At 56.9% G+C, this 23,269-nt stretch overlaps 9 protein-coding genes across 9 annotated transcripts; 6 read left to right on the top strand and 3 right to left on the bottom strand.

Annotated features, from left to right (window-relative positions):
• Positions 1-525: 525 nt before the first annotated feature.
• On the top strand, positions 526-3,056 carry SPBR_05637 (uncharacterized protein; the record flags this gene model as incomplete). Its single annotated transcript, XM_040763900.1, has 3 exons — positions 526-553; positions 662-1,254; positions 1,326-3,056. 3 exons carry the CDS (start codon positions 526-528, stop codon positions 3,054-3,056), a joined length of 2,352 nt encoding a protein of 783 aa, XP_040622522.1.
• A 255-nt stretch (positions 3,057-3,311) lies between these two features.
• Positions 3,312-5,240, top strand: SPBR_05736 (uncharacterized protein; the record flags this gene model as incomplete). Its single annotated transcript, XM_040763999.1, has 1 exon — positions 3,312-5,240. The coding sequence occupies one exon, from the start codon at positions 3,312-3,314 to the stop codon at positions 5,238-5,240; it is 1,929 nt and encodes a 642-aa protein (XP_040622521.1).
• A 986-nt stretch (positions 5,241-6,226) lies between these two features.
• On the top strand, positions 6,227-9,661 carry SPBR_05548 (uncharacterized protein; the record flags this gene model as incomplete). Its single annotated transcript, XM_040763811.1, has 1 exon — positions 6,227-9,661. The coding sequence occupies one exon, from the start codon at positions 6,227-6,229 to the stop codon at positions 9,659-9,661; it is 3,435 nt and encodes a 1,144-aa protein (XP_040622520.1).
• Positions 9,662-10,749: 1,088 nt separating this feature from the next.
• Positions 10,750-11,935, top strand: SPBR_05993 (uncharacterized protein; the record flags this gene model as incomplete). The annotated part of the gene is made up of 2 exons (XM_040764255.1): positions 10,750-10,789; positions 10,932-11,935. The coding sequence occupies 2 exons, from the start codon at positions 10,750-10,752 to the stop codon at positions 11,933-11,935; spliced, it is 1,044 nt and encodes a 347-aa protein (XP_040622519.1).
• Positions 11,936-13,032: 1,097 nt separating this feature from the next.
• On the top strand, positions 13,033-14,762 carry SPBR_05800 (uncharacterized protein; the record flags this gene model as incomplete). The annotated part of the gene is made up of 2 exons (XM_040764063.1): positions 13,033-13,124; positions 13,184-14,762. 2 exons carry the CDS (start codon positions 13,033-13,035, stop codon positions 14,760-14,762), a joined length of 1,671 nt encoding a protein of 556 aa, XP_040622518.1.
• A 914-nt stretch (positions 14,763-15,676) lies between these two features.
• Positions 15,677-18,385, top strand: SPBR_05613 (het domain containing protein; the record flags this gene model as incomplete). The annotated part of the gene is made up of 1 exon (XM_040763876.1): positions 15,677-18,385. One exon carries the CDS (start codon positions 15,677-15,679, stop codon positions 18,383-18,385), a length of 2,709 nt encoding a protein of 902 aa, XP_040622517.1.
• Positions 18,386-18,614: 229 nt separating this feature from the next.
• Positions 18,615-18,965, bottom strand: SPBR_06277 (uncharacterized protein; the record flags this gene model as incomplete). The annotated part of the gene is made up of 3 exons (XM_040764539.1): positions 18,615-18,709; positions 18,797-18,858; positions 18,913-18,965. 3 exons carry the CDS (start codon positions 18,963-18,965, stop codon positions 18,615-18,617), a joined length of 210 nt encoding a protein of 69 aa, XP_040622516.1.
• A 1,522-nt stretch (positions 18,966-20,487) lies between these two features.
• SPBR_06223 (OsmC family protein) lies at positions 20,488-21,060 on the bottom strand (the record flags this gene model as incomplete). Its single annotated transcript, XM_040764485.1, has 1 exon — positions 20,488-21,060. The coding sequence occupies one exon, from the start codon at positions 21,058-21,060 to the stop codon at positions 20,488-20,490; it is 573 nt and encodes a 190-aa protein (XP_040622515.1).
• A 656-nt stretch (positions 21,061-21,716) lies between these two features.
• SPBR_06229 (methylated-DNA-protein-cysteine S-methyltransferase) lies at positions 21,717-22,256 on the bottom strand (the record flags this gene model as incomplete). Its single annotated transcript, XM_040764491.1, has 1 exon — positions 21,717-22,256. One exon carries the CDS (start codon positions 22,254-22,256, stop codon positions 21,717-21,719), a length of 540 nt encoding a protein of 179 aa, XP_040622514.1.
• Positions 22,257-23,269: the final 1,013 nt, after the last annotated feature.

Raw genomic sequence — 23,269 nt, 5'->3', positions numbered from 1 at the left:
ACGTGACGTACTTCTCAATTGGTGCTTGACTTTGGCGCCCGACTTAAGTCCACAGCTTGGCAGGGACGACAAGCTGCCAGCTGCCAGCTGCTGGCACCTGCACCGCTAGAAAGCACTTACACGGAGCCGCTCCTTCCATGTCCGACGATGTTCTTGCCTACATTGAGCATCAAAAGTCGGTTCGCGGGCCCAGATCGCTCTTTCCATACTTGGTAATTTTGCTTTTCGATGCTCGGTCGTACCTTCCTTTTCTTTTAAGCTGCCCCTCATCGCCCCTCATCTACCGTTGCCCCGAGCATCTCCTTCCATTCGAAATACTATCCAAATGCCAACATCCTCATCACCGCAATATTTCTTCCATCTACACACCACAATTTCACATCTCTACAGATCTCACCGCCTGTTTGATTTGACTTTACTTCTCTCCACATATATCTACTTCGTTTTGGTGCTTTCAATCAGTGCTACTTAGGACACAGCAACTGAGAACCCGTCTGGATCGCTCTAGGATGGCTGGTCGATAAAATGTCTTCTTTATTTGGGCCTAGTCCGGGTACGTTCTGTATTCGCAGCCAATCTGCAAGCGGTCTGACAAAGCATAGGATGCACAAACTAACTCATTAACTCGTATGTTGCTCGCCAGCCCGATTACCATCGCCAGCGTCACTCCTTCTCGAGGCGTGGACGAACAACGTCGAGACCAAGAAACTTGTCGCGGAGCTTTTGAGTCGCGAGGACCTCAATAACAACGAAACCAGCGACGCTCCTCTCCTGTCTGACGCCAGGGAGATCCGAGAAGATGCGCTCAAGAGCCGCCTAGCCGCTTTTGACCGCAACATGTCCGTCGTGAGCACGGTTGTCACCGCCATCAAAGCGCTCAAGAAACCCTCTTCGCATCTCAGCGTGCTCGCAGGCAGCATCAGCAGCATGTACGACCTCAAAGTTCCCAAACGGGAAAGTATCCGGGGCGAAACGTTCCGTTTGCTGACCACCGTCTTCTTCGTCGACGAGGAGGAAGTTGCTTGGGACAAGCATGACCTCGTCAACGGCATCGACGCCATCACTGGCCTTGAGTATCGCCGGCGCCAAGACCTCGAAAGCATTGCTACAAAGCTCGGCATTTGTAGCCCGGGCCAGCTTGCCATCGCCCGCCGCCGCATGGATCCATCGCTCGACATTGTTGAGCTCCTCATTGCCCAGAACACGCAGGCGGAATATCTCTTCCGCACGATTTTTCTCGGGACGCGAATTTGCGTACGTTTACAACTTGTCAAAGTGATTACAGGTGCCAGTGGATATTATAACTGACTCAACTATGTGCGCAGACCATTTGCCACCATCTCAACGAGAACACCAACATCCAGTTTGTGCTTCAGCTTCTGAATGCGCTCTTCCCTCCATACCTCGCGACGTACCCAGTTCCATGCGTCGACGTCCAGGAGGTCCGCGCCTTGCGCGAGACGGTCTACCTTGCTCTCATGGATTCGGATGTCCAATTTGAAGGTGACGATGGTGGAATAGAAGCGGCCATCCTGCAAAAGAATCTCCTCGCTCAGATCGGCATCGACGGCTATAGGACTGAGGTCTACCCTGCGCTCATCGAATATTTTGCCCGGGTCGAGTCTGTGAAAAAGACGTACGAGGGGCTCCATGGCACACCGGAGGTCGGCTTAGATACCACGACCGACTACCCTGTTGACGGTGAGCCTTTGCTTGGGGCAGATTCAGGTATGCCCATTGCCACAGTGCGTGGTCCAGACGACCGTCCTGATTCCACGGCCAGCTCTCAACATGGGCCTACAAAGTCCATTCTTAAGAACTCCTTTTCTTCTATGTCCGGACAGACCACTTCGACCTACGCGTCTTCGTACGGGTCTGGTTCCGAGCTCGTCATGCACCCGCTGGCAAGAGACTTGAGTGGACTCGATGAACACGAGTTGCTTCGGATGGGGCTCGCCCTTCCAGCTGCCAGCCTTCGGAGCCACCAAGCGTCCTTTGACAGTTCCATTGCATCGCCGCTCGTCCTAGCCAACTTGAGAGTGCAGCTCAACCTAGCAGACGAACTACAGCGCGCATCTTGTTCCTTCGGCTCAGATTCCAACTCGCCGTCTATTGTGCCAGAGGGTCTTGCGCAGCCTGGGCCGACAGCCGTTAATGAAGACGACGATGTGTTTGCCACAGCTACTGGACGGAAAGCAAAGGACAAGGTGGTCGACCTCAGTCCGCAAGAATCGTCGATGGAAGACCTAATGGATCATGCCTTGCAACAAAATGACGAGCCTCATGGATTGACCGAGTTCCCTCAGCTTCCCGTGCTCAAAGTCGCTAAATCGGCAGTGACTTTGCGGGAGCGGCCAACCGTGCCCGCGACACCCACACCGTCGGAGCGCACCATGCATCTGATCAAGTCGGGCTGGAAATCCACCGAGTGCCTGTTTGCAAAATTCAGGGGACAGGAGCAGAATGCCAATGGTGTTCCGGCTGTTCCAAACGCCTTGACAACTGAGGATAAGCGCCCGTGTTCACAGCGCCGGCCATCGAAATCCGTGCGCTTTTCGGATGAACAGACGGCGTCAGAGGACTTGGAGGCCGATCACTTGTCGGAGATTACGTTCGAACATGCACCGGACCGGCTCTCTACAACCAGGCACGACGGCAAAGCCAGCGACGCTGTTGCCGGAAACGGCCCATCCGGCTCAGCTCGTCGACCCTCCGACCCATGGCAATACACCCGTGACTACCTCTTGGAGAAAATCAAAGCAGGTAAAGAAGGGCGGCAGTGTTCTCTTGCCTCACCTTCTCCCGAATGGTTCGAGGAAATGGACGGCGGGGTTCCTAGCCGCCAATCTATTTTCTCTCCCCGGTCTGGTCTCGAAGCCGTCCATAAGATGATTTCGGGACATGGACGGACACCATCGCTCATGCGGACAGTTTCTAGCGAGAGCAGTGTCTCTGTGAGGACGATGGCTTCAGGCGCACCGAGCTCCATCGGAGACCTGGACAGCATTCTTCTTCACGGCATGAGTGGGCTGAATCAAGTGGCCGTCGGAGCTTAGTCGGCTCCCAACGCCAACGACGAAGACACTGTCCAACCCAAACTACCACCGGCTACCGAGTCAATTGTTGTGCAGAAACGACCGCGGACACTTCTCCGGAAACGAAGTATGCAACCGAGAGGGCCCGATTCAGTCATCGTCGATGCAAAGGACGACTCCAAATCCAAACACAGAATGGACCAGCCTACCAACGCAGCTCTGCATGAAAGCAAAACAACTATGGTGTCACCGCAGGTGGGTAAACTGACATTCGAAATGGCCCGGTCTGAGTCCAGTAAGAACTTGGATCTCAATGTCAAACTCTTCCAACGCCAGTCGTTGCTCCTGGCAGCCCAGAAGCAGATGGAAAGCAACAAGCAGAGACAGCAGAGGCTGAAGCTTCTTGAAGACGTCGCTCCTTTTTTGGGAGAGGACATTACCAACCATCCCTCATTGACGAAAACAGACAACAATCCCGTTCTCCCTAGAGTAGAGAACCAGAACGATTTCGGCAATTTGATCCAGAATAACAAAGGAAAGGAAGCTGGATTGATAGAGGTTTGCGAGCCCTTGGGCCCTGTCACTCCAAGTAGCACCCAGAACAGCTGTGCGAGCAAGGGGAGCTCGTTCAGTGCCAGCAACTCCTTGAGCAAGATCGGCGACAGTCTGGGAGGCGGCGTGCAGAAACTGTTTTCCACGCCGCGTCGTGCCTCTCGGCGTGGTCATGTCCGGTCTGTTACACAGCCTAACAATGACTTCAATGGCTTCAATGTCGCTGCTGAACATGTTACAGGAGGTCGCAGTTTTCGCATGGGATTTCGCAACAGAGAGGCATCCTCGGTCAGCCAGCCAGAACCCCGGCCCCAGACGGCGTCTGATAATAGGAGTAAGGACAACAGCTCAGGCCGCGGGCGAACTCGAAGCAACAGCAGTTCCGGCCCCTGTGCTACTATGGCCGACTTCGCGCTTCCACGCGTACCCAACGAGATGGAAGGAAGCTTTATGCTGATGCCGGAAGAGTCGAAGGAGAACCGTGAGAAACGAGATGCCTGGTTCCGCGAGCGTGCCGACCAGGAGATGCGCAGCCGCAACGAGAAGCGGCGGCGCGAGACGGAACGGGAGGCAGCACGCGAGCTGGGCCTCCGGGAGCGAAACATGCTCAACGACATCGTGCTCGGAGTGCGCCACGAACGACAGAAGAAGACCAGCAAAAAGCAGAAACCGTCTGGGTCATCCATGAGCACAGCGGCCGGCGCTGAAAAGGAAGTTGTCTTGCCGGACAAGTCGCCACCGCCTCCGTCGACCTTATCCAAAGCGTGGTCGACGCTGAAGAAGGGTACTGGCCGCATTCTTCTCACGCGCAAGTCGACATATGATCTGCGTGACATGGCAGAGAAAATAGCACCGCCTGCGCCACCTTTGAAGGAGCGAGGTGACAGCAGCAACTCGTTTACCAGCGTAGACGAGGATTCGGATGATAGCATTGTGCAAGACAAGACCGCCGAGCTCGTGTCGGAGCCAGAGCCGCAGTCGCAGCCGCAGGATATCGCCGTCTCGGGAAATGGACAAGTGAGCCACCTGACAGTGCCTTCGCGCAAAGAGAAGAAGCTCAGCCAGGAAGAATTGTTGGACCTGCTTTCCATCCGCCCGCCCCAGCGGCGTCCGTCGGAGCCGCCCCTACCACTGTTTGTGACTGGCAACCCGGAGAGGCCGACCAGCTCCGGTACGCAGCTCTCCATCTGTCGTCAACTGGGGCCCGCTTCGCCACCACCAATGTCCCCGTTACCGCCTCTACCGCCATCAAGGACGACCAGTCATGCCACTGAGGTGAATAACAGCGGTGAAGAGGAGGGGCTGTTGTCTGATGATGATCAGGAAAGCTCGGATTTTTTTGAAGAATACTTCAGGGAGGGATGCCGGCCTGAAACGCCACTGGGAAATCAAATGCACAACTCCCCTGGCGAGCCGATTGCTTCTTCGCCTGAATCCAACGTGGCCCATGGAGGCCGCCACGCACGGGACCGGAGTCTCATGCAGAGGCTGGAAGCTGCGGAGACGACGCTTGCTGCAAGTGCTGTAACGGGCATCGTTGGCAGCGTTGACAGCGTTGGCAGCGTTGGTAATATTGATTGCAAGCTGGGAGAGGGGCCCAAACTGCTTACTAACGAAGACGTTGATAAAGATGGTGAGAAGATCGACGAATAGAGCTTTTGAAGAAGATCGAGGATGGAGAAGAAGCCGACAATATTGAGAGGTTGGACGAGGAGACAGGGAAGACGGCATGAGATGATGCGGTGGGGACATCGGTAGAGGGTTTTCATTATGCCAAAGACGGACGCAGTTGCGGTGAAGAAATGGCGGGCGGAGACGATTTCATGGAAACTTTAGGTAAAGGGAATTCCAAGTGAAAGCGCAGGGTGAAGGAATAGGACCCCGCAGATATAAAGAAGTCACATATCGAGAAATCCGTTTGCATCTCAGAAACACTGCACACTGCAATTCACTTCCTTCTTATGCTTCTCAATGCTCATGCATTGCTCCCAAAATTGACGGTAAATTGGTTTTACTATGCGGAGGTGCTGTCTTTGTCTTTGGTGTAAGTGAGAAGTGACGTCCAACAAAAGTGGGACCTCTTGCTGGCTTGCAGATTGGCCCCTCTGTCACGCAAGCTCGCCCCACTTTCTCTCAATGGCTCTTTTAGTCTGTTATGTTTTTCATGTTTTTTCTCCATTAAATTTTATTCGGTCGCCAAACGTTCGTTCACAGTCCCAGCCTCCTCAGACCACGTCGCACGAAAGAACAACGCAGCGGCGGTCCCGGAACGCCACACGGCCAGCAGAGGACGCGACAGTCTGCGCAATTCATTGACGTGGCAAAGTCTTCATTTGCGCATGTTTTAAGAGGCAGGACCGGCTGGGGGAGGACGCAATATACCCTGTGCAGTCGCGCCTTCCGTTTATGGGGCGCAATCGAAAGTATTTTGGATACGCGCGACAAGACGAGAAACCGCGACCGACCCGATCAGCAAAACCGACAAGACCGACACTATCCGACAGGCCGAAGCGCAACGCGCCTGCCATCCAAAACTGCAGCCTCGTCGAGCTGCTCCTACAGAGGCAAGACCACTTAGCGCCAACAATTCGCCGACGGCCATCAACAACCATCACCAACACAACAGCACAACAGCGCCCATGGCCAAGCCGACACGACGCACGGCCACCGCGTCCTCCGACTCCGACTCTGAGTCCGTCATTTTGTCTCCCTCCAATACCAAGACCGAGCTCGACGAGGACGAAGCAGCGTTCTCTCAGGGATATGGCGGGTCCCGTCGCCGAGTCGCGAGTAACGATAAGAACGATGACTCGGACGACGACGATTCGGACGACGATGCACCACCTGTGCAGAGAATGACGTTCAAGAGCGCCCCGCCAAAGCCAGCAGTGAACGCCAGCAAGGCCAGTGCAAGCAAACCCAGCTCTTCTTCTAGCTCGTCGGACGGGGACAGCGACAGCGACAGCTCGAGCGAAGAGGAGTCTGCCAGCGACGATGACAGTGATAGCGACGACGAAGACGGCGATAAGAGCGCCTCGGAGAAGCCATCAATCTCAAGAAAGAAGGCTAAGGCTACGGGCGCCCCCGCAAAACTAGACACCGGCGACTCCAACGATTCGGACGACGACAGCGACAGCAGCTCGTCTGGCAGCGACTCCGACTCAGAGTCTGACTCCGACTCCGAGTCTAACGACGCCGAGAGCGAGGGCGCCGACGTCCCAACCAGCAAGGTTGTCGCGGCTGAGGAGACCAGCAATCCAGAGGATGACGCGGATGGGGCGGAGGACGATGCAGACGATCCGGCCGTTACGGCCTCTGGAGCGGCCGCCAGCGACGAGGTCGAGAGCTCGGATGACGAAATTGAGGACATCCCGAGTGTTCTCCCACAAGGCTCGCGCCGGGACGCCGCGGGCGACGCTGAATCTGATGAGGCCGGAGACGAGGGGCCAGCAGCAGAACAGCCAAGCGACGAAGCACCACCGATTGCGTCTCATTCAGTGCGAACACAGAATCGTGCTGTACGTCAACGATCCAAACGGCAAGTTGCCAAGGCACCTTACGTCTCAGACCTTGACCAGACTGTGGCGACGGAAGAAACTGTATCCTCGGCCTTGGGCGACGCCCTGAACAGCGGAGAACCGGCAGCTGAGTCTGCCGAGGTTCCAGGACGTCAAAACGTACCAGCAACACCAGACGAACGGCCAGCTACAACGTCCCCACGGAAACGGAAACGGGCCGCTGCGGTTGTGGCGGAAGGCGCTGGCGAAGCGAATCCAGAGACACCCGTCCCACGCAGCGCAAAGAAGCGGGCCGCCGAACGGACACCTGCCTCGCGGGTCTCTGTTGCTGCATCTGCTGGAGGTGGAAGCTCGTCGAAGAAGGGGCCCCAGGGCAACTTTGAGCCACACGAGGTGGAATTGCTGAAAGACGCTGCGGCCAAGTACATGGAGGAGAACCAAATTTCACAGGCAGACTTTAACGAGCTGGTCCACGACAATGCCCAGAAACACTCCGCACTTTGGGATTCTATGGCCTTCGACTTCCCAAATAAAAAGCGGTTGCAGGTCATTCTGCGGTGTCGTCGTATCTTCCACAACTTCAAGCAACGCTATCACTGGACAGACGACCAAGACGCTGAGCTCGCGGGGCTCGTGGCCAAGCATGGCAACAAATGGTCGGTGATTGGCGCCGCCATGGACCGGTCGAGCGAAGATGTGCGGAAGCGCTGGGACGAACGCGTGGCGTGCGGCGACAATGTGCTCCTGTCCTACTGGCGGTTCGAGGAGGAGAAGTGGCTGGGCCAGATCGTCGGCCAGATCCTACGTGAAGTGCAGAGCTCACGCAACCAAGACACGTCAACGCTGCAGCCATCGGCTGTGCGCGATATTCCCTGGCACGTGGTGAGCGAGCGCATGGGTCATACGCGGACGGCTCGGCAGTGTCGCATCAAGTGGCGGCAGATCCACGAAGCCTACCACTTCAACGAGGATGGAGAGTTTGTGGGCCCACCTGACCCGGTCGAGCTGTCCAACAGCCAGATCAAGGCCCAAAAGATGCACGGCCACTTCGGTTCAGCGCCAGGGAAAGGCACACCCAATGGCACACCCGAAGGCACACCCAAGGATACACCTGCGAAAACCAGCCTGCCGCTGCTCGGCATCACGCCCGACGAGGATGGCCTCACAGTACCCGAAACAGAGCGCCCCATCAATGACCGCACACGGAAACAGGTGCGTTCCATGTCAACCGAGGACAAGCACCGGCTGGTACTCTCAATCCGCGAGTCCAATGTTGGGCGCGAAGACAAGATCCCTTGGACGCGCATCGTCGACGCGCCCTACCGGAAAAAATACAACCGAGCAGCTCGTGAGCTGGTGTGGAGCCGGCTGAAGCGGTCCATCCCGAACTACCATCGCAAGTCTGTGCGCCAGATCTGCGAGGCTCTGATCAAGGAGTATGATGCGAACGCAGCAGTCGGCCAGGCCTGGGATATGAACTACGACGACGATGATGAAAACAACGAAGTCGAAACCAATGCCGGTGCAGAGGGTGAAGAGGCGGCGGCAGATGGCGCTGCCGAAGCAGACGAGGGCAGTGACTCGTCCGCGATTCCTTCTTCGGGCGCGGTTGTACGCGCCATGGCCGCTGCCAAAGGCGGTAAGTCCAAGACTACAAATGGCACCTATGCCGCCCCCGCTGGGTCACAATCGTCCACGGGAGAGGCAGCCGAGGCTCTGGTACAACCACGCTCACGCACACGGAAGGGACGAGCGGTCAAGGCGAACGGCAACGCCGAGAGGCACGTATCTGAGTCGGAGGCAGAGGACGTTCCGGCCGAGCAGACGAATGGGACAGGAGGTCGGCGACGAGGCACCAGGCTCGCCAACGCAGCTGTAGCCAGAGCCAAAAAGGCCGAGAAGCTCACCGACATCTACGCAGACATTGAGGGTGCAAGCACACCGTCCAACTCGCAGCCAAACACACAACCAGAGGATATTGAAGAAGTCTACAACGAGGACGACGGCGAACATACTGGTCAGCGTGCCCGCGCAGCAAGCGTCGACCTTAGCATGGGCGAGAAGCTGACGGGGGCGGACGCCGGGAACGGAGACGAAGAAGAACAGGAAGGGGACAACGACGGAAACGACGGAGAGATGCCGCTGACATTGTCCCTGTCACCGGGTCTGGCACGCCACAAGCCGACAGCGCGCAGTCGGCCGCTCAACGCTCTGAAACAGAGGCGCAGCGACGCTCCCGAAACCAATGGCACCGCCCAGGCCAGCCGCTTTCTCCCGGCAGATGGCACAACATCGGCCGCCTCCAAACTCACACCACTACGGCCCGGCGAGGCTCGGCGCACAAAGAAGCGCTCACTGACGTCGGCCCAGTGGATCTCCGACCCTGGCAGTGACGGCGAGGAAGAGGGCGCCGGTCCCGGCATTGTCGACGACATTGAAGACGTCAGCGACAACGGCCAGACCCGATCCAACGGCGGTGGAAGCCTCACATCGCGCGCCGCCCGTGCCGCGCTGTCTCTGTTGCCACGGTCTTCCAAGCGGGTGCGGCAAGAGTAATGAAGAGCGTGGTGTTGCATGACGTCTATACATCAATGTGCTCCCTGCTGTATCACAGGCGAATTTTCTGTATTTTTTATCTTAATATTATACATTTTGGACTTATTGGTGGTCGTTTTATCTTTCTCGTTTTAGTATGAGACTAGTCCAAGTGTAAAACGCATCATTCTACGAAATACATCTACGTTGTAACGCGTTCTCCGTGCATCTTAGACGCCAGCGCTTGTCGGAATTTAGATTGTCTTCTGCGAACAAGGTCGCCTGGCGCGCGTCGCTGGTCGATGTTTTGTTCTTTTTCTTTTCTTCTCTATATTTTTTCTTTTCTTTTCTTTTATCTACCGACTGTTCGCGCCTTCCGTCGTGGCGGAACCCTGCATTCGGGCTCCGTCTGTCGTCATTGCTTGTTTCGGTGTCTCATGTTGGGCGCGTCGGAGCCAGTCAGGAACGGGCAGGAACGAAGGGCTGAGAACCCTGAGACAACGTCCCTTGGCAAAACGGAGACAGGCGCTTAACCGGTGTTAATACGAGACTTGCTTCGTATTACGACGAACACAAACAGACATTGTCACGCATAGTGAGGCCCAAGTCTTTTTAAAGTGGGAGGAAGGGCAAGGCGCTGATCTTCTTGAAGATTGACGTCGAATTCATTTCACTTTCGCCTCCTTGGTTCCTCCTTCCCTCCCTTTACTTGACCGTTATTGCCATTTTGGGCCTATGTGTCGATCACTTTAGCCTTGATTTTGGCCATTTGTCGCGCTTCGACCCGTCGTGCCTGCCCAGTCGAGCCTTGCTTGCACTTGCCTCCGTCATTTTTGTTTTGGCACAGTCAGACGCAGCCAAAATAGGACGAATAATAAGCAGGCAGGCGCAGCTCCGGTGAGACGTCCCTACCAAATTGGGCACCTTCCTCTCTTCCAGACTGGAAGACCTGGTCGACTTCTCGTGACGTCCTCCTTCCTCGTTCTTCAAGCTCTCTCTCTTTCCTAATCTTTGCCACGTCGCAGCATCTGGACGACTCGCACAAATCCCAACATCTCGAGACGACATCGTCTTCTACCTCTCGAAAATATTTTTAGCCTTACGCGACGATGGCGGCCGACTGCTCGGTTGTGCCGACGAGCACGCCCAGTAATTCAGGCATTGCTGGTGCTGGAGTACGGTTCGCCCCTCGCTTCGCGTGAAATCGTCGACTTCTTCTTTTTTTTTTTCGTTTTCTTATCCATAACGCCTCTGCTAATATGTTAGGTGCTCCTTTCCTTCATTATCACAGCCGCCGTTGCTTTGAGCATCAGTGCCGTTCTCATTTTCTCAGACACCTGGGGCCGTGCCGCCCGGCAGCGCAAAGCCAGCGGCTCGTCGTCCGCGTCCACCTCGTCATTTGCCATCATCGGCCGCAAGCTGCTGAACAGCTACTCGGATCAGCAGATTGTGACGGGCATTGGCATCCAGAGCCTCGGTCTTTCTCAGATCAGCTCGCTCGTGCCCTACCACTTCTTTTTGATCTGGATGCTGGGCCTGCTATCGACGGCCGTCCACAACGCCGCCCTGCTCGCCCTCGTCCACGACTTCCGCCGCGACTGGGTCCTACGGTGGCTCCGCCAGGCCCTCATGTTCGTCAACCTCGCCCTCAGCTGCATCTACGGCATATTTGTGCTGCGCGAGCTCGCCGCCGGTCTGCCGCAGACGCTGCCAATGGTGTGTGCGCTGGAGTCGGGCGTCCCCAAGAATACGACCATTGCCACAGGAGACGGCAAGGGCGGCAAGAGCGACACGACGGCCGCGTGGTCGGGCAGTGCCGGTGCGTTCCAGTTTATAGCCACCGTGGCCGTGGTTGCCGGCAACTGCGTCGTCTTCATCCTGTCCACGTGGTATCTCCACAGCCGCGCGCAGCGCTTCTACCGTATCGTGCAGCTAGTGGGTCTCGCCCTCATGGCCGCCGTCGCCATTGGCGTCGCCGTTCGCATCGTGCTGCTGTCGCAGGCCTTTGGCCATCCGTCCGTATCGCTGTCCGACGTCGGCGAGACCCAGTGGAGCTTTGGTCAGCTGCTGTCGCTGCTGATGCTTCTGTTGCCTCTCATCTCGGTGGTCGAGATTGCACGCGGCGAGATCAAGGTGGCGCCGCCCGTGCAGGACGACGGCAGCGGCCACGGCGGGTCGGGCGATACGGTGCCGCTTGTCGAGCATCAGCTGCCCATGGGTAAGGCCGGGCACACGTCATTTCAGCCCACGCCCTTTTTCTCGTCATCGTCACGGAGGACGAACAGTGGTCGATAAGTGCAAGGAAAACAAGGGTGAAAGGAGGGGACTGACGACATGTAATGAAGACTGGCACGAAAGCTCCATGTGCCTTGTTGGATATAAAAGCAATGCCTTCAGCGTTTGCATTGACTTTGTAGCTCTTAGCTTGTATATTATTTCGCCGCACAACGCGCAGGATAGCGAAAGAAACACGACACGAATGAAAGAAACCAGCGATCCTAAATAATGCCTCGTCTTGCTGGGCAAGAAGACAATCTTGAAAACGACATGCGATAAAGCCCCAAGTATTCCCCTTAATCCTAGGGAAACACTGCATTTACATCCTGCAGGTCTTACTGTAGGCCCTTCCTAAGCGCATTTCCGGACGCTGGCACGGGCTCTAGTGGGGGTCCAGGGTCGGCCGGGATAGGCTGATCAGCTGTGAGCTAGACCCGAAGCTGCTGTAGCGGACTTTCTACGTCATGCCTTCCTGGTTGGATGCCCTTTCGTGTTCCTTCTTTCATTGCCCATGTGCTCCTTCCCCTCCACTGACCTTTCGCCGGCGAGTCCAGACCAGGCCCAAAGCAGCAGGCACGCCACTTTCGATTTAGGGAGAAAGAGCAACTGCAAAGGCTTCCTTCGCAAAGGATCAAAGGAAAGAGCTATCGCTCGAGACAAGGTTGGCCAAGACGCCCCCCTCCCTTTCTTTTCAATCACGCATCCGTCAACAATCACTCTATTCAATTGTCGAGGATTCCGAGAGGCTTCATCAAACACACAACGAAAACCCACAGCTGCTCGCAATCCAGCGCGTTCACCATCACACCGAGTACGTTCTGTGTTCGCACGGGCGGCGCGACAGAGATTCCACGCATGCACTGAAGACGTTTTTGGTAACTCTTCCGAATAGCACCCAAAGGCAAACTGGCATCGAACGACCAACGGCAAACGACAACAGACAAGGCAAACGGCAGCGTGCTTTGCCGTGCTCATCTTCTTAGAGACTCATTTGTCTTTTGCAACGTCCTGGCTCGGCTGATTGCAGGGCTAGTAGCAGCTCGTCAAGTCGCGAGCAGAACGACCCCAAGATCCAACATTTCCTACATTTCATCCACAAGCAACCACAATCGATAATGTCAGCCTCTCAGCCTCTCCAGGTCACGCAGCCGACCTTTATCAATCTCCCACAGCCACCTTCGAATCCAGATACGCCATCGGAGACTCCGTACGTTATATCGATGCGAGATCGGAGGGCTCGCAACAGAATGCTAACTGTGTTTCCAGAGGCACCCCAACAAGCACCACGACTTCTCTCTCCGCCGTGTCAACGACAGCAATCAAGGACGGCCACCGCGGCGGCCATATCCCTCCACTTCTCCTCAGCGGAGGCGCCGTAACCGGCAGCACCAGCAGCACCGGCAGCGGCCAGCGCGTCGGCCACCAACACAATGCATCGACCAACAGCCTCGAGGCCGAGCGCGCCGACCGCATCTCCCGCCTCGCCGGCCTCTCTGGCATGACCACCCTGCGACCCACCTATGCGCCCAATCGAGGCAGCGTTACAAGCGGCGGCGGTGGAGGCGCTGGTAACCGCTTCAGCAGTGGGGTTTCCTCCACTCAAACAACACCTACTTCTTCGGGCGCTGGTGGCGGTGGTGGCGCTTTTATGTCGAGCGGCATGGCTGTCCCAGGTCCTCTGACACCCGCCTTTTTTGATGCCCAGGGCCAGCCTGTCGCCATCACCAAAATGAGCACGGTGGGCACCGCCAGCGCGACGAACAGCGTCAGCGGCCGCACGCTCGGCGACGGCGACACCGTCGACGGTTCGACCATGACCGAGGACGACGATATGGACGACGACGACATCCGTAGCATGGGCACCAACTACCACTACAGCGGCAGCACAGGCCACGGTGCTGTCGGCGACACTATGATGATGCTGGACGATGACAACCTCGATACGGCCAGCCGCTCGGCCGGCGGTTATGGCTATGAATTCGACCGCATGAGTGACGACGGCACTGCCAGCCTCGTCGGGTTTGGAGAGGGCGCCGGCAGCACCGTGTCGGGCCCCATCTACCACCGCCGCCCGTTGCCGCCGACCACGTCATCGGCCGGCGCCATGGCTGCCAACAACGCCATGACCTGGGCCACGACACTCGAGCGCACTAACTCGGGCCTCAGTGATGTGGCTGTTATGGGAAGTACCAGCGGCGCCAGCACCACAGCCGGCACACCGGTTACGTCGCTACCTTCGCTCGGGGCCGGGTTGGGGAGCGGCGGAAGTGGTGGCGGCAACGGCTTGAACATGCGCCGCGAGTTCGTCCGCTCGCCACTCGAGCATTTCCGCGACATGAGTGGTGGTGGCAGCAGCAGCAATCTGAGCAACAACAGCGACAGCGGAAACGCGGTGCTTTCTTCACACGATGCGCGTCTCATTGATGGCATGGCCTTGACGGCTGCCGATGACGACGTGTTTGTCGATACTACCGGTCGCGGGCCGGTCCCTGTGGGTGGCAGTCCAGCTAACGCAGCCATGTCAAATTCAGCGGCGGCTGCTGCATCCGCTCCTCCGCCGTTGATGGGCTCGATCATCCAGGCGCACCCTAGTGCCTTGCGCGAGACACAACGGCCGCGGTCTCATCAGCAGCAGCAACAGAACCAGTACCACAATCACAACCACAATCGCAACCACGGCCACAACCAAAGCCAATCATATGGCGGCGGCATGTCCCGCGAGCACGAAGCCACCGAGCAGCCCTTACAAAGTGTCCAGAACGCAGCTCATGAGTTCGACGACCAGCAAGCGGGCAGCAGTGGAGGCGGTCCCCTCGGTAGCTTCGATTTTGAAGAGCGCCGGTAGTTAAAAAGGAGAGGCCATGCTCGGTTTGTTTCATTTGATTTCTCTTGTTTTTTTTTGTTTTTTTTGCCTCTTCACAATGAAGCTAGTATCTTTTGGACGCTTTGCGTTCTCTGGGTTCCTTTTTTGATTTTTGATTTTGGCCAATGGTCTGGGAAACTTATTTTGGGCCAAGTGTTTTTATTGGACCTTTGATACTTCTTTTCTGTATTTTTTTTTCTTTTTTTTTTCTTTTTGCTTCTTAATACCTGGGTCTGTTTCTTGGGATTCACCTCTCGTGTTGGCGTTTGTTTTGAGATTTGGGTTGGTATTCTGCCTCGGCCTGCGGTACCTCGATATGTTCTCCACGAGAGACTCTTTTTGGCTCGGAATTTGGCACCTCTCTTTTGTTGCTTGCTTTTTTTGTTTTCAATTCGCCTTTAACGGCCTTTGTTTTAACTACCGTATTTTTTGAACTCCCATCTTTTTGCCAAACATTGATATGAACAAGCCCGGACGCTCTTCGTTGATCTACGTCGTATTGATCTTGCCGGTCGCCGTCAGCGCTTCGAATCCTTCCCAAAACAAAATTGCCAAAACTCTGGAGTCCAAACCCCTGCAACCCTTCAATTCATCGTCGTCATACTACTGCGGCAAACACAGCACAAAGCACCCCTGGATGTTTTGGTTGGGGCTGGGCTGCTTTTTCATGCAGGCTGACCCCTCTGTGGGTAATCTTCATTTAGAATGTTTCGTTGCGGCTTACACTGCCACAATCCACCGATGGAGGCTACCACAACGACAATACACATCGATCCAGCGAACGGCGAGCGGAGAAAGATAAAAACACTGCAAGAGACTGTCGATGTCCAACAGCTTGCTATCCGAGACAAAAGAAGACAAACGAAAGAAGTCAAGCCACAAGATCTGTGAACAACATGGTCTTCACACACCAGCCTTTGGATGTTGCCCGGAACGAGTTCCGCTTGCTGCGGCTGCACCCAGCAGAGTCGTTTGATGCGCCACTTCGGGTTGGCCTCTTCCACGCCAGTCTTGACGCCGCACCTGAGTATGAGGCTCTGTCGTACGTCTGGGGCAAGCCCTGGGGTGACTTCTCTGTGCTGGTGACGGACGCTCGCGAGGCCGCTGACGACGACGACGACGCGGAGCTATCATCGCTCCCAATCACGCCCTACCTCGATACGGCGCTCCGGCAAGTGCGCTTTCGCGGCCAGGACCGCATTCTTTGGGTCGATGCTCTGTGCATCAACCAACAAGACCTGGCCGAGCGCAGCCGCCAGGTACAGCAGATGCGCCGCATCTACGAGTCGTGCGTGGCCGACGTGGCGTACCTCGGACCCCACCCGCCGCTGCCGCTCACCGACAAGGATGTGGAGGACGTCGACAGCGACACCGACGAGGCCCGGGCGGCACAAGAGGTGGGTGCCGTGGCGGGTGAGACGGACGAGCAAGCCGCGGCGCGTACGCTAGCGGCCAAGCAGGCCTGGAAACGAAGCAGGGCCGAGCAACGTCGCGTTGGGAACAGCAGCAGACGCGCACAGAAATTGCGCGACGGACTGGCACTGATGCGACAGATTGCCGACCGCGACGCCGCAGCTCTGACGGTCATGGTACAGAGATGGAAAGACATCGGGAGCTTTTCGTTTATGGACGACGCCGAGGAGGCGGCGGAGAAGGACAAGGCCAAGCCGGTCAAAGACGAGTACGACCCAGAGGATTCGCGCCAGAAACGGTACCTGGATTTCAAGCAGATCCGCAGCCTGTACGCGACATTTTCGGACGCAGAGCTGTGGACGCGCGTGTGGATTGTGCAGGAGCTGTCGTGCGCGCCGCGCGTGCTCTTGGCTGTGGGCAAGCACCATGCGTATGGGGGTGGCCAAGACGAGGGCGACACGGGCGGTGCTGTGGACGTGCCAACAGACGCCGGCACAGAGGACGATGGGGGCGGAAAGGCCGACATGCTCGACACTCTCGACACGCTCGACTGGGACCGGGACATTGTGGGCGGGTTCCTCGACGACTTTGCCTACGCAGATGCCTTCCACTCGTCGTGGAGCCACGGCACTGTTGGCCCTGCAGCGCACAGAATCTTTTCGCGCGTACGGTCGATCCATCTCCAGCGGCAGGTCATCCGCAAAACGAGGACGGAGCATGGCGGCACGGGCTTTCTGCGGCGGTCTACTCGGGGCGGGTTCTTCCAAGAGGAGGAGGAGCTCGAGCGGGAGCTGCTGAAATCGAGTGTGGACGAGGGCAGCGTCGAGGGCAAGAAGGAGGCGAAGGAGGCGAAGGCGTCGACGGTTGCCAACGAGGCGCCCTCTGATCCGAGCCTCATCAATGTGCTCGCCCGCTTCAAGTGGACACAAGCGACTGATGCGCGCGACAAGGTGTACGGGCTGCTCGGCCTGGTCGCCGAAGCGCCGCGGCTCCCGCCCGTCGACTACAAGCAGCCGGTGGCTAGTGTCTACAGCGATGCGGCCCAGGCCATCATCGAGACCAGCGGCACGCTGGACGTCATCAGCCAGAATCCTTTTGATGGCGACGACGATGACGACGATAATGAGACTGGTGCCAAAGGACGTGCACCCGGCTTGCCGTCGTGGGCGCCGAATTTCGACCGCAGTTTCTACACGGACTTTTACGACGAGTTTGCGACGATCCTGTTTGCGCAGCGCGGGATTTATGCGGCGGGGAAGCCGGACTGCAAGCACCTGCTGCCGCTCCAGGTGGAGGAGGGCTCGTTTGGTGGCGTGGCGGGCGAGGGGGGCGACGCCGACGAGCAGGCGCCGATTACGTTTCGCAGTCTCCGTCTGCGTGGCACCATGCTTGGCCGCGTGGCGCCGCTCAAGCAGGGGCCTTGGGAGGAGAACGGCAAAAGCTACGTCGATTTCGGGGATGGCGTTGCGCTGTTTTCCCATTACAAGAAATTATACTACGACACAATCGAAGGCGTCGAAGGAGTCGAAGGAGTCGAAGGGGGCGAACGGGGCGAAGAGGGCAAACCCAGCAGCGGCAAAACAGTGTATGCCGCCACGGGCGAACCGTTTTGGGACGCCTTTTGGCGCACCATCAGCGGCGACTGCACGGCCTACCCGATCCGCCGACTGACGGCGGAGGAGCGCGCGCAGTGCAGCAGCGGCCTGGCGGAGGTGTGCCGACTGCATGAGGCCGAGCTGGAGAAGGAACGGAACGAGACAAAGGGCTTTACGACCGACGAGGAGTGGGAGAAATACCGCAGAAACAAGGTGTACAATAACGATCAGCCGTCGACGGCGCTCGTTGAAACGCTGCCGGCAACGCGGATACTGCGGCGCATGGCGCGGCGGTGGGGCATGGCGCACACCGTGCAGGATGGCCGTCTGCCGAGCGGCGGCGGGCTGCTGCTGATGGTGCGCGCCGTGGCGGCGCCTGGCGACGTGGTGGCGGTCCTGGACGGATCTAAGGTGCCGGTGGTGCTGCGGGCGCAGGACGCAGGGGCGCTCTCGACAGGGGCAGGCGATGGAGACGACGGCACGACGGCCTACTACAAGTACGTGTGTCCGGCGTATGTGCACGGCTACATGGACGGCGAGGCGGTGGCACAGGTGGCCGATGGGCGGTTGACCGAGCAGGACATTGTGCTGGTGTAGTCGATGGATCGGCAAGGCGTCTTTCTTTGACGGTCTCTTTGTTCTTGGTTTTTGTGTTTTCGTGGGGGTTCATGGATTCTGTCCATCATTACATGGCTTTGGCAGCACAACATCGTTTCATCGTCTGCTTTTCTGGTCCTGTTTATTGTGCTATGCTAAGGTGCAGCATGACGACATGACACGATGTGACACGACATGACACGACATGACACGAACGAGTCAACCTTGTTTACAGGAATTTGTTGGCCTCGTCGTTGACGACGTTGTTGATCTCGGGGTCCAGGGCGGCAGAAACACCCTCGCGCGAAGCCAGGCCGTCGACGGCTGAGACGATGCAAAGTCAGTTCAACAGGTCCCCCAAACGCCCACGAGACGAAACATGCATCAACCGTTCTTGGTGGACCGACTTACCGCTGTCGAGGACGGTGTCGATGCCCGAGTCGGACTTGTTCTGGGTCTGCTGCTGGGCAGAGCTGGTGTGGTCAGCAAGACTGTGGATAGTATCCTCCAAAAAGACTGGTACGTACGTCTGGCCGTCAACGGCGTTCTCGACTTCCTTGATCTCGTCGCCGAAACCCATTGTGACTGATTGTGATGAGTGGTTGTGAGTTGTGAACGGTTAGGACTCAATGTGACGTTGGATAAAGAAAAGGCAAGAGAAAGCAATAGAGACAAGAAAAGGGAAAAGAAAAAGAAAAAGACGAGAGGAGATAGATGGAGATTCAGCCGCAGTATTTATACACAAGACCCCCTCATCTGGCGTCAACCCACCCCCCCCCCCCCTCTTCATATCGACGATACAGCACTACATCGTACACATGCAGCACGCCCTCCGTGCCTTTTCAGCTTGCTCCTTGGATAGCTGTTCGTCCTAACAAAAACCAGCGAATGAAGAAAATAAGAGGACATGGAGCGGGTCGCTAAGGGTGATAGATCGGCTATCATGCTTGCTGCACGTCGTAGCATCCCCTCTTCTCCTTCTTGTCCCTCTTTTCCCCCCTTCAGCTGCACGAACTTGGCCTGCGCCGCCCCACGCCGTCTGTCTTGCCCCGTCGATTCAAGGATGGCCCTCGATCGATGGTGCGATGGCATGATAAGAGCAGCAAAGCGCCGTCAGCTCGGGTGGGCTGGTGACCTGGCCTGTCCCCACCTCGAGCTGTGAACAGCAAACACAGATATGGCGGCCAGGGATTGGTTCGACGTCGTCCTGGTTTCCCAGTCTTTTCGGCATTTGCTGCTGCAGTTTTCTGGCTATTTCTTCGGTTGACTAGAAGGGGAAAATGGCGCAAAACTAGCCCATCCCGGCTTTGACGATAAGACGATCGAGGGGTATGGAGGGAGAGAGAGGGGGCGACCAGCAGAACAGGGGCAAAGAAGAACAACGAAGCCGTAAAGTGAAGCTCGCCTTTTTCCCCCTTCAAAATCCAAGGAGAGGGCCAGAAAAGTGACTCTTTTCAACGCACCACAGCAAACCACCTGACTCGGTTGTCGTTTCCAACCCCGACTGGTACAGACAAGATGCAAAGTAGATGCATTGCATTTCCAGCACGGTCAGACAGCGATGTAGATGATCTTCAGAGTTCCACTGTTGCCAAGAACACGAGGCTCTCGGGAAACGGAAAGAAAAAGCTTGGCTTTTTACTGTGACGTTCTCCAGAGGCCAAGACGTACCACAGGCGGGGTCCATAGAAGGAGCAACCGGCCAGTAATCGCTATTTTACAAGACGCTTAATACAGAAGCTGCGAATGGCAGTACCCCACGAACTGAGCGGCAGGACCCCTCTTTCCTTGCAGGCACAAATGAGACGATCGTACATCACGTGTTTGCTCCTGTCATAAATGTGCCTCATACAGAGAGACGGCTCTTTTCGATGTTAAAGTCCATTGTGAATTGTGAGGTGCTGTGAGCTGCAGTGAGCTGCACCTCTCTCTCGAAGACAATGGCTCTGTCTGACGGCTATGTGAGAGACAAATGTTCAAGTTACAATATACTGGGCACAATGTCAAACGGCGAAGAGAGCAACGTATTTGATCGTCCAATTTTCATCGTATGCGTTCTTTTATGCGACATCTCCCCTTCGACATGTCCTCTTCCACCTCACCTATGGCAGCGGCTCGTTCACCCACTCGCTCGTCAGCTTGACGCCGCTCAGGCGGAACAGAGCCGTGATGGGACAGCGGCGCTCGACCTCGCTGACAAAGTGCTGGAACTTGGGGCTGTCGCTGCCGCCATCAATGTCCGTCTGCACAGCAACTTTGAGGACCACGCTCTCCCAGTTCGGGTTGCCCTCCGGCGCGCCCTGCACGAGCACGGCCGTCGGCAGCGCGCCCTCCACATCCACCTTCCAGCGGCCCAGGCGCACGCCGTGGTCACGGCCCACAATGCTGCCCGTCACTTGGTTGCAAGAGCCGAGGCTGGCCAGAGAGTAGACAACGGGCGACGGCGCCGAATCGCCGCCGCCGAGTGCCGTGTATGTGTCGGACGAGAACGTGTAGGGCTTGTCGGGCACCGACAGCGACTGCTGGGTGCCGGAGCCCTCGCCGTGGACGCGCACAGGCAAGATCTGGTCCGCGGCGCGGGCAGTTGCTGAAAAGGCGGCACGGGAGGTCATGCGGGGAGCGGCCGCAGCCGACAGACCACGCCGCAGGGTCGATGAGACAAGAGCACGGGACATTGTGCCGTAATAAATGTGAGAGAGTCCGCGTGTACGGTGGTCTAACTGGTGTACGGGGTGTAGCGGTGCTGCCGTACAGAGTACTGACGACATATACAGAGAGGAGCTCCATTCGCAGTTGAGGCGCAATGCGCCGTTTATATAACACGACTCGTTGGTTGCACGACATCGAAACTGGAGAAAGTCGCCATCAGGCGCAAGCGACCAAACCAGTGAAGATCTTCTTTCGTTTGGTTCTCTTCGCCAGATCTTTCTCGATTCACCATGGCGCAGACTCGCATGCATAACCTGTAAATGTCGACTTTTCGACGGTAACTGTGCCAATTCGTTCGGCGACATGTTTCGTAGAGTAAAGAGTATGGTTTCATTGCATTCGCCAAGTCCCGCCAAGTTGGGCCAAAGTCCGCCATTTTAGCCCAAATAACGCCATATGACGGCGAACACCGCGCCCAGCTGGATGCGCCGCCAAGACTATTCCGTAGAGACATGCTGAAATGGGGGAATAAAAGAAATACAACAAAATAAAGCAAATCAAAAGGCTCACAGTGAGCACATGTAAAATGGAAAAACAAAAGTAAAACCCTCATGTGCGATCCTTGTTCAAGCCGACGGTCCAACCGGGATTGCCTTCGCTTCCCGTCATGTGCCGGTCCCCTCTACACAAAAGCTTCAAAGGGCGTCCCGAGCACACGGCCGCGGTCGTCAAACCGCACGCCCTCTTTCCGGAGCAGGGTCCGCTTCTCGGTCAGCGTAATGCCCTCGTGGCCCATCACCACCACCGGCCGCCCCGTCTTCTTGTCCACCTTGTTTGTGGACACCGTCTTCTTCGGCGGGCCCACGCCCTTGAACCCGCCCAGGCCACCGCCCGTCGCGACACACCGGTGGCACGGCACGTCGGGCGCAAACGGGTTGCGCCGCAGGGCGTTGCCGACGGCGCGCGGGGACGAGCGCAGATGGGCGGCCATGAGGGCGTAGGTCGTGACATGGCCCGCCGGGATCTGGCAGAGCAGCGACCAGACGCTCTTTTCAAACGGGGTGCGCTGGGACGCCGCGATGCGCCGAAGCTGGTTGTCCATGTGGGAGAGGGCGGGCGACGGTTGAAAAGAGATGTCGGTGGGGGGCGTGGCCGAAGCGGCGCTCGCCTTGGCCGTCGTCGCCACCTTGGAGGCGGTCGCCGTCTTGGTGCGCGGGGGCATGATGCCAGAAGTACGTAGCACTATTGGGACGGGCAAATAGGCAGAGATCTGGTGATGGATGTCCGTCGTAATTTGGTGTCGTGATACAAGATGCGACGAGGAGGATGTTGGTGGGTGCGAGATGAGAAAAGGCGACGAGGGGGTAAGCAAGTTCGCGTCAGGTCTGCGCGTCTAAATACTCGACTTCAACGGCGTCGCCACCCAGTCATTGCAGGCAGAGTCATTGCTTTCGAGGTCGCCTGTTTTGGTTTTGCTCTGGATGAGTGTTTGTCGTTGTCCAAAGTGAAGGCGCACGGGGCTCTTGCTGCCTATGTGGCGAATCACAGCGCCGGGATGTGCGGAGCCGGGAGCAAGCGGGGATGCCTTGGTCGCGCCTGCTGTCCAGCCCTTCAGTATCGCGGCACCAACGAGACGCGTGGCCACGTGACCACTTACAAGAAAGCAGACCTAGCCGTCGACCCGGTCTTGACTCACACAAGCTTGCTTTCAAAATGGCTCGACGGTGTGGCTGTCCAGCCAGGTTCTATCCTTTCCTTGACATTCGTTTTTCGTACCAATATTCGGTGATTTGTCTCTATGTCCAGCAGAGCATGTTTGTTGTCCATGCAGTGCTTGCTTGAATGGCAAGTTTACGCCACAAAGTACATGTCGGACCGCACAAAAAAACGAGAAAACGCAGAGATGCCGACCAGGATGTTTTCCTAGAGGTACAATTCATCATGCAATGTGGCGTTGCGGGTCGTATGGGCGAGGCACCCCATCAGACTGTCAGTCCTACACTGTGCTGAAAAGAAAGAAGCACACAGAAAAGAACGGCAAAGGTATGTATGAGCGAAGAACGCAGGAGAGAAAGCGGTGAGAACCACATGGCAAGCTGCATCCGGCGGTGAAGCAGAAAAGAGGGTGTCGCAAGTATCGGTATCAGTGGTCAAAATAGCAGGAAGTGCAATTGACGGCAGAATGCAAGACGGGGTGGGATGAACGTGCAGTTTATTTCAAGCACGTGTTCTTTC

This window comes from Sporothrix brasiliensis, assembly GCF_000820605.1.
Source record: "Sporothrix brasiliensis 5110 chromosome Unknown Cont15, whole genome shotgun sequence".
Taxonomy (NCBI): Eukaryota; Fungi; Ascomycota; class Sordariomycetes; order Ophiostomatales; family Ophiostomataceae; genus Sporothrix; species Sporothrix brasiliensis.
Note: the sequence above shows the minus strand (reverse complement) of the source record. Positions and strands in the feature narration are given on the sequence as shown.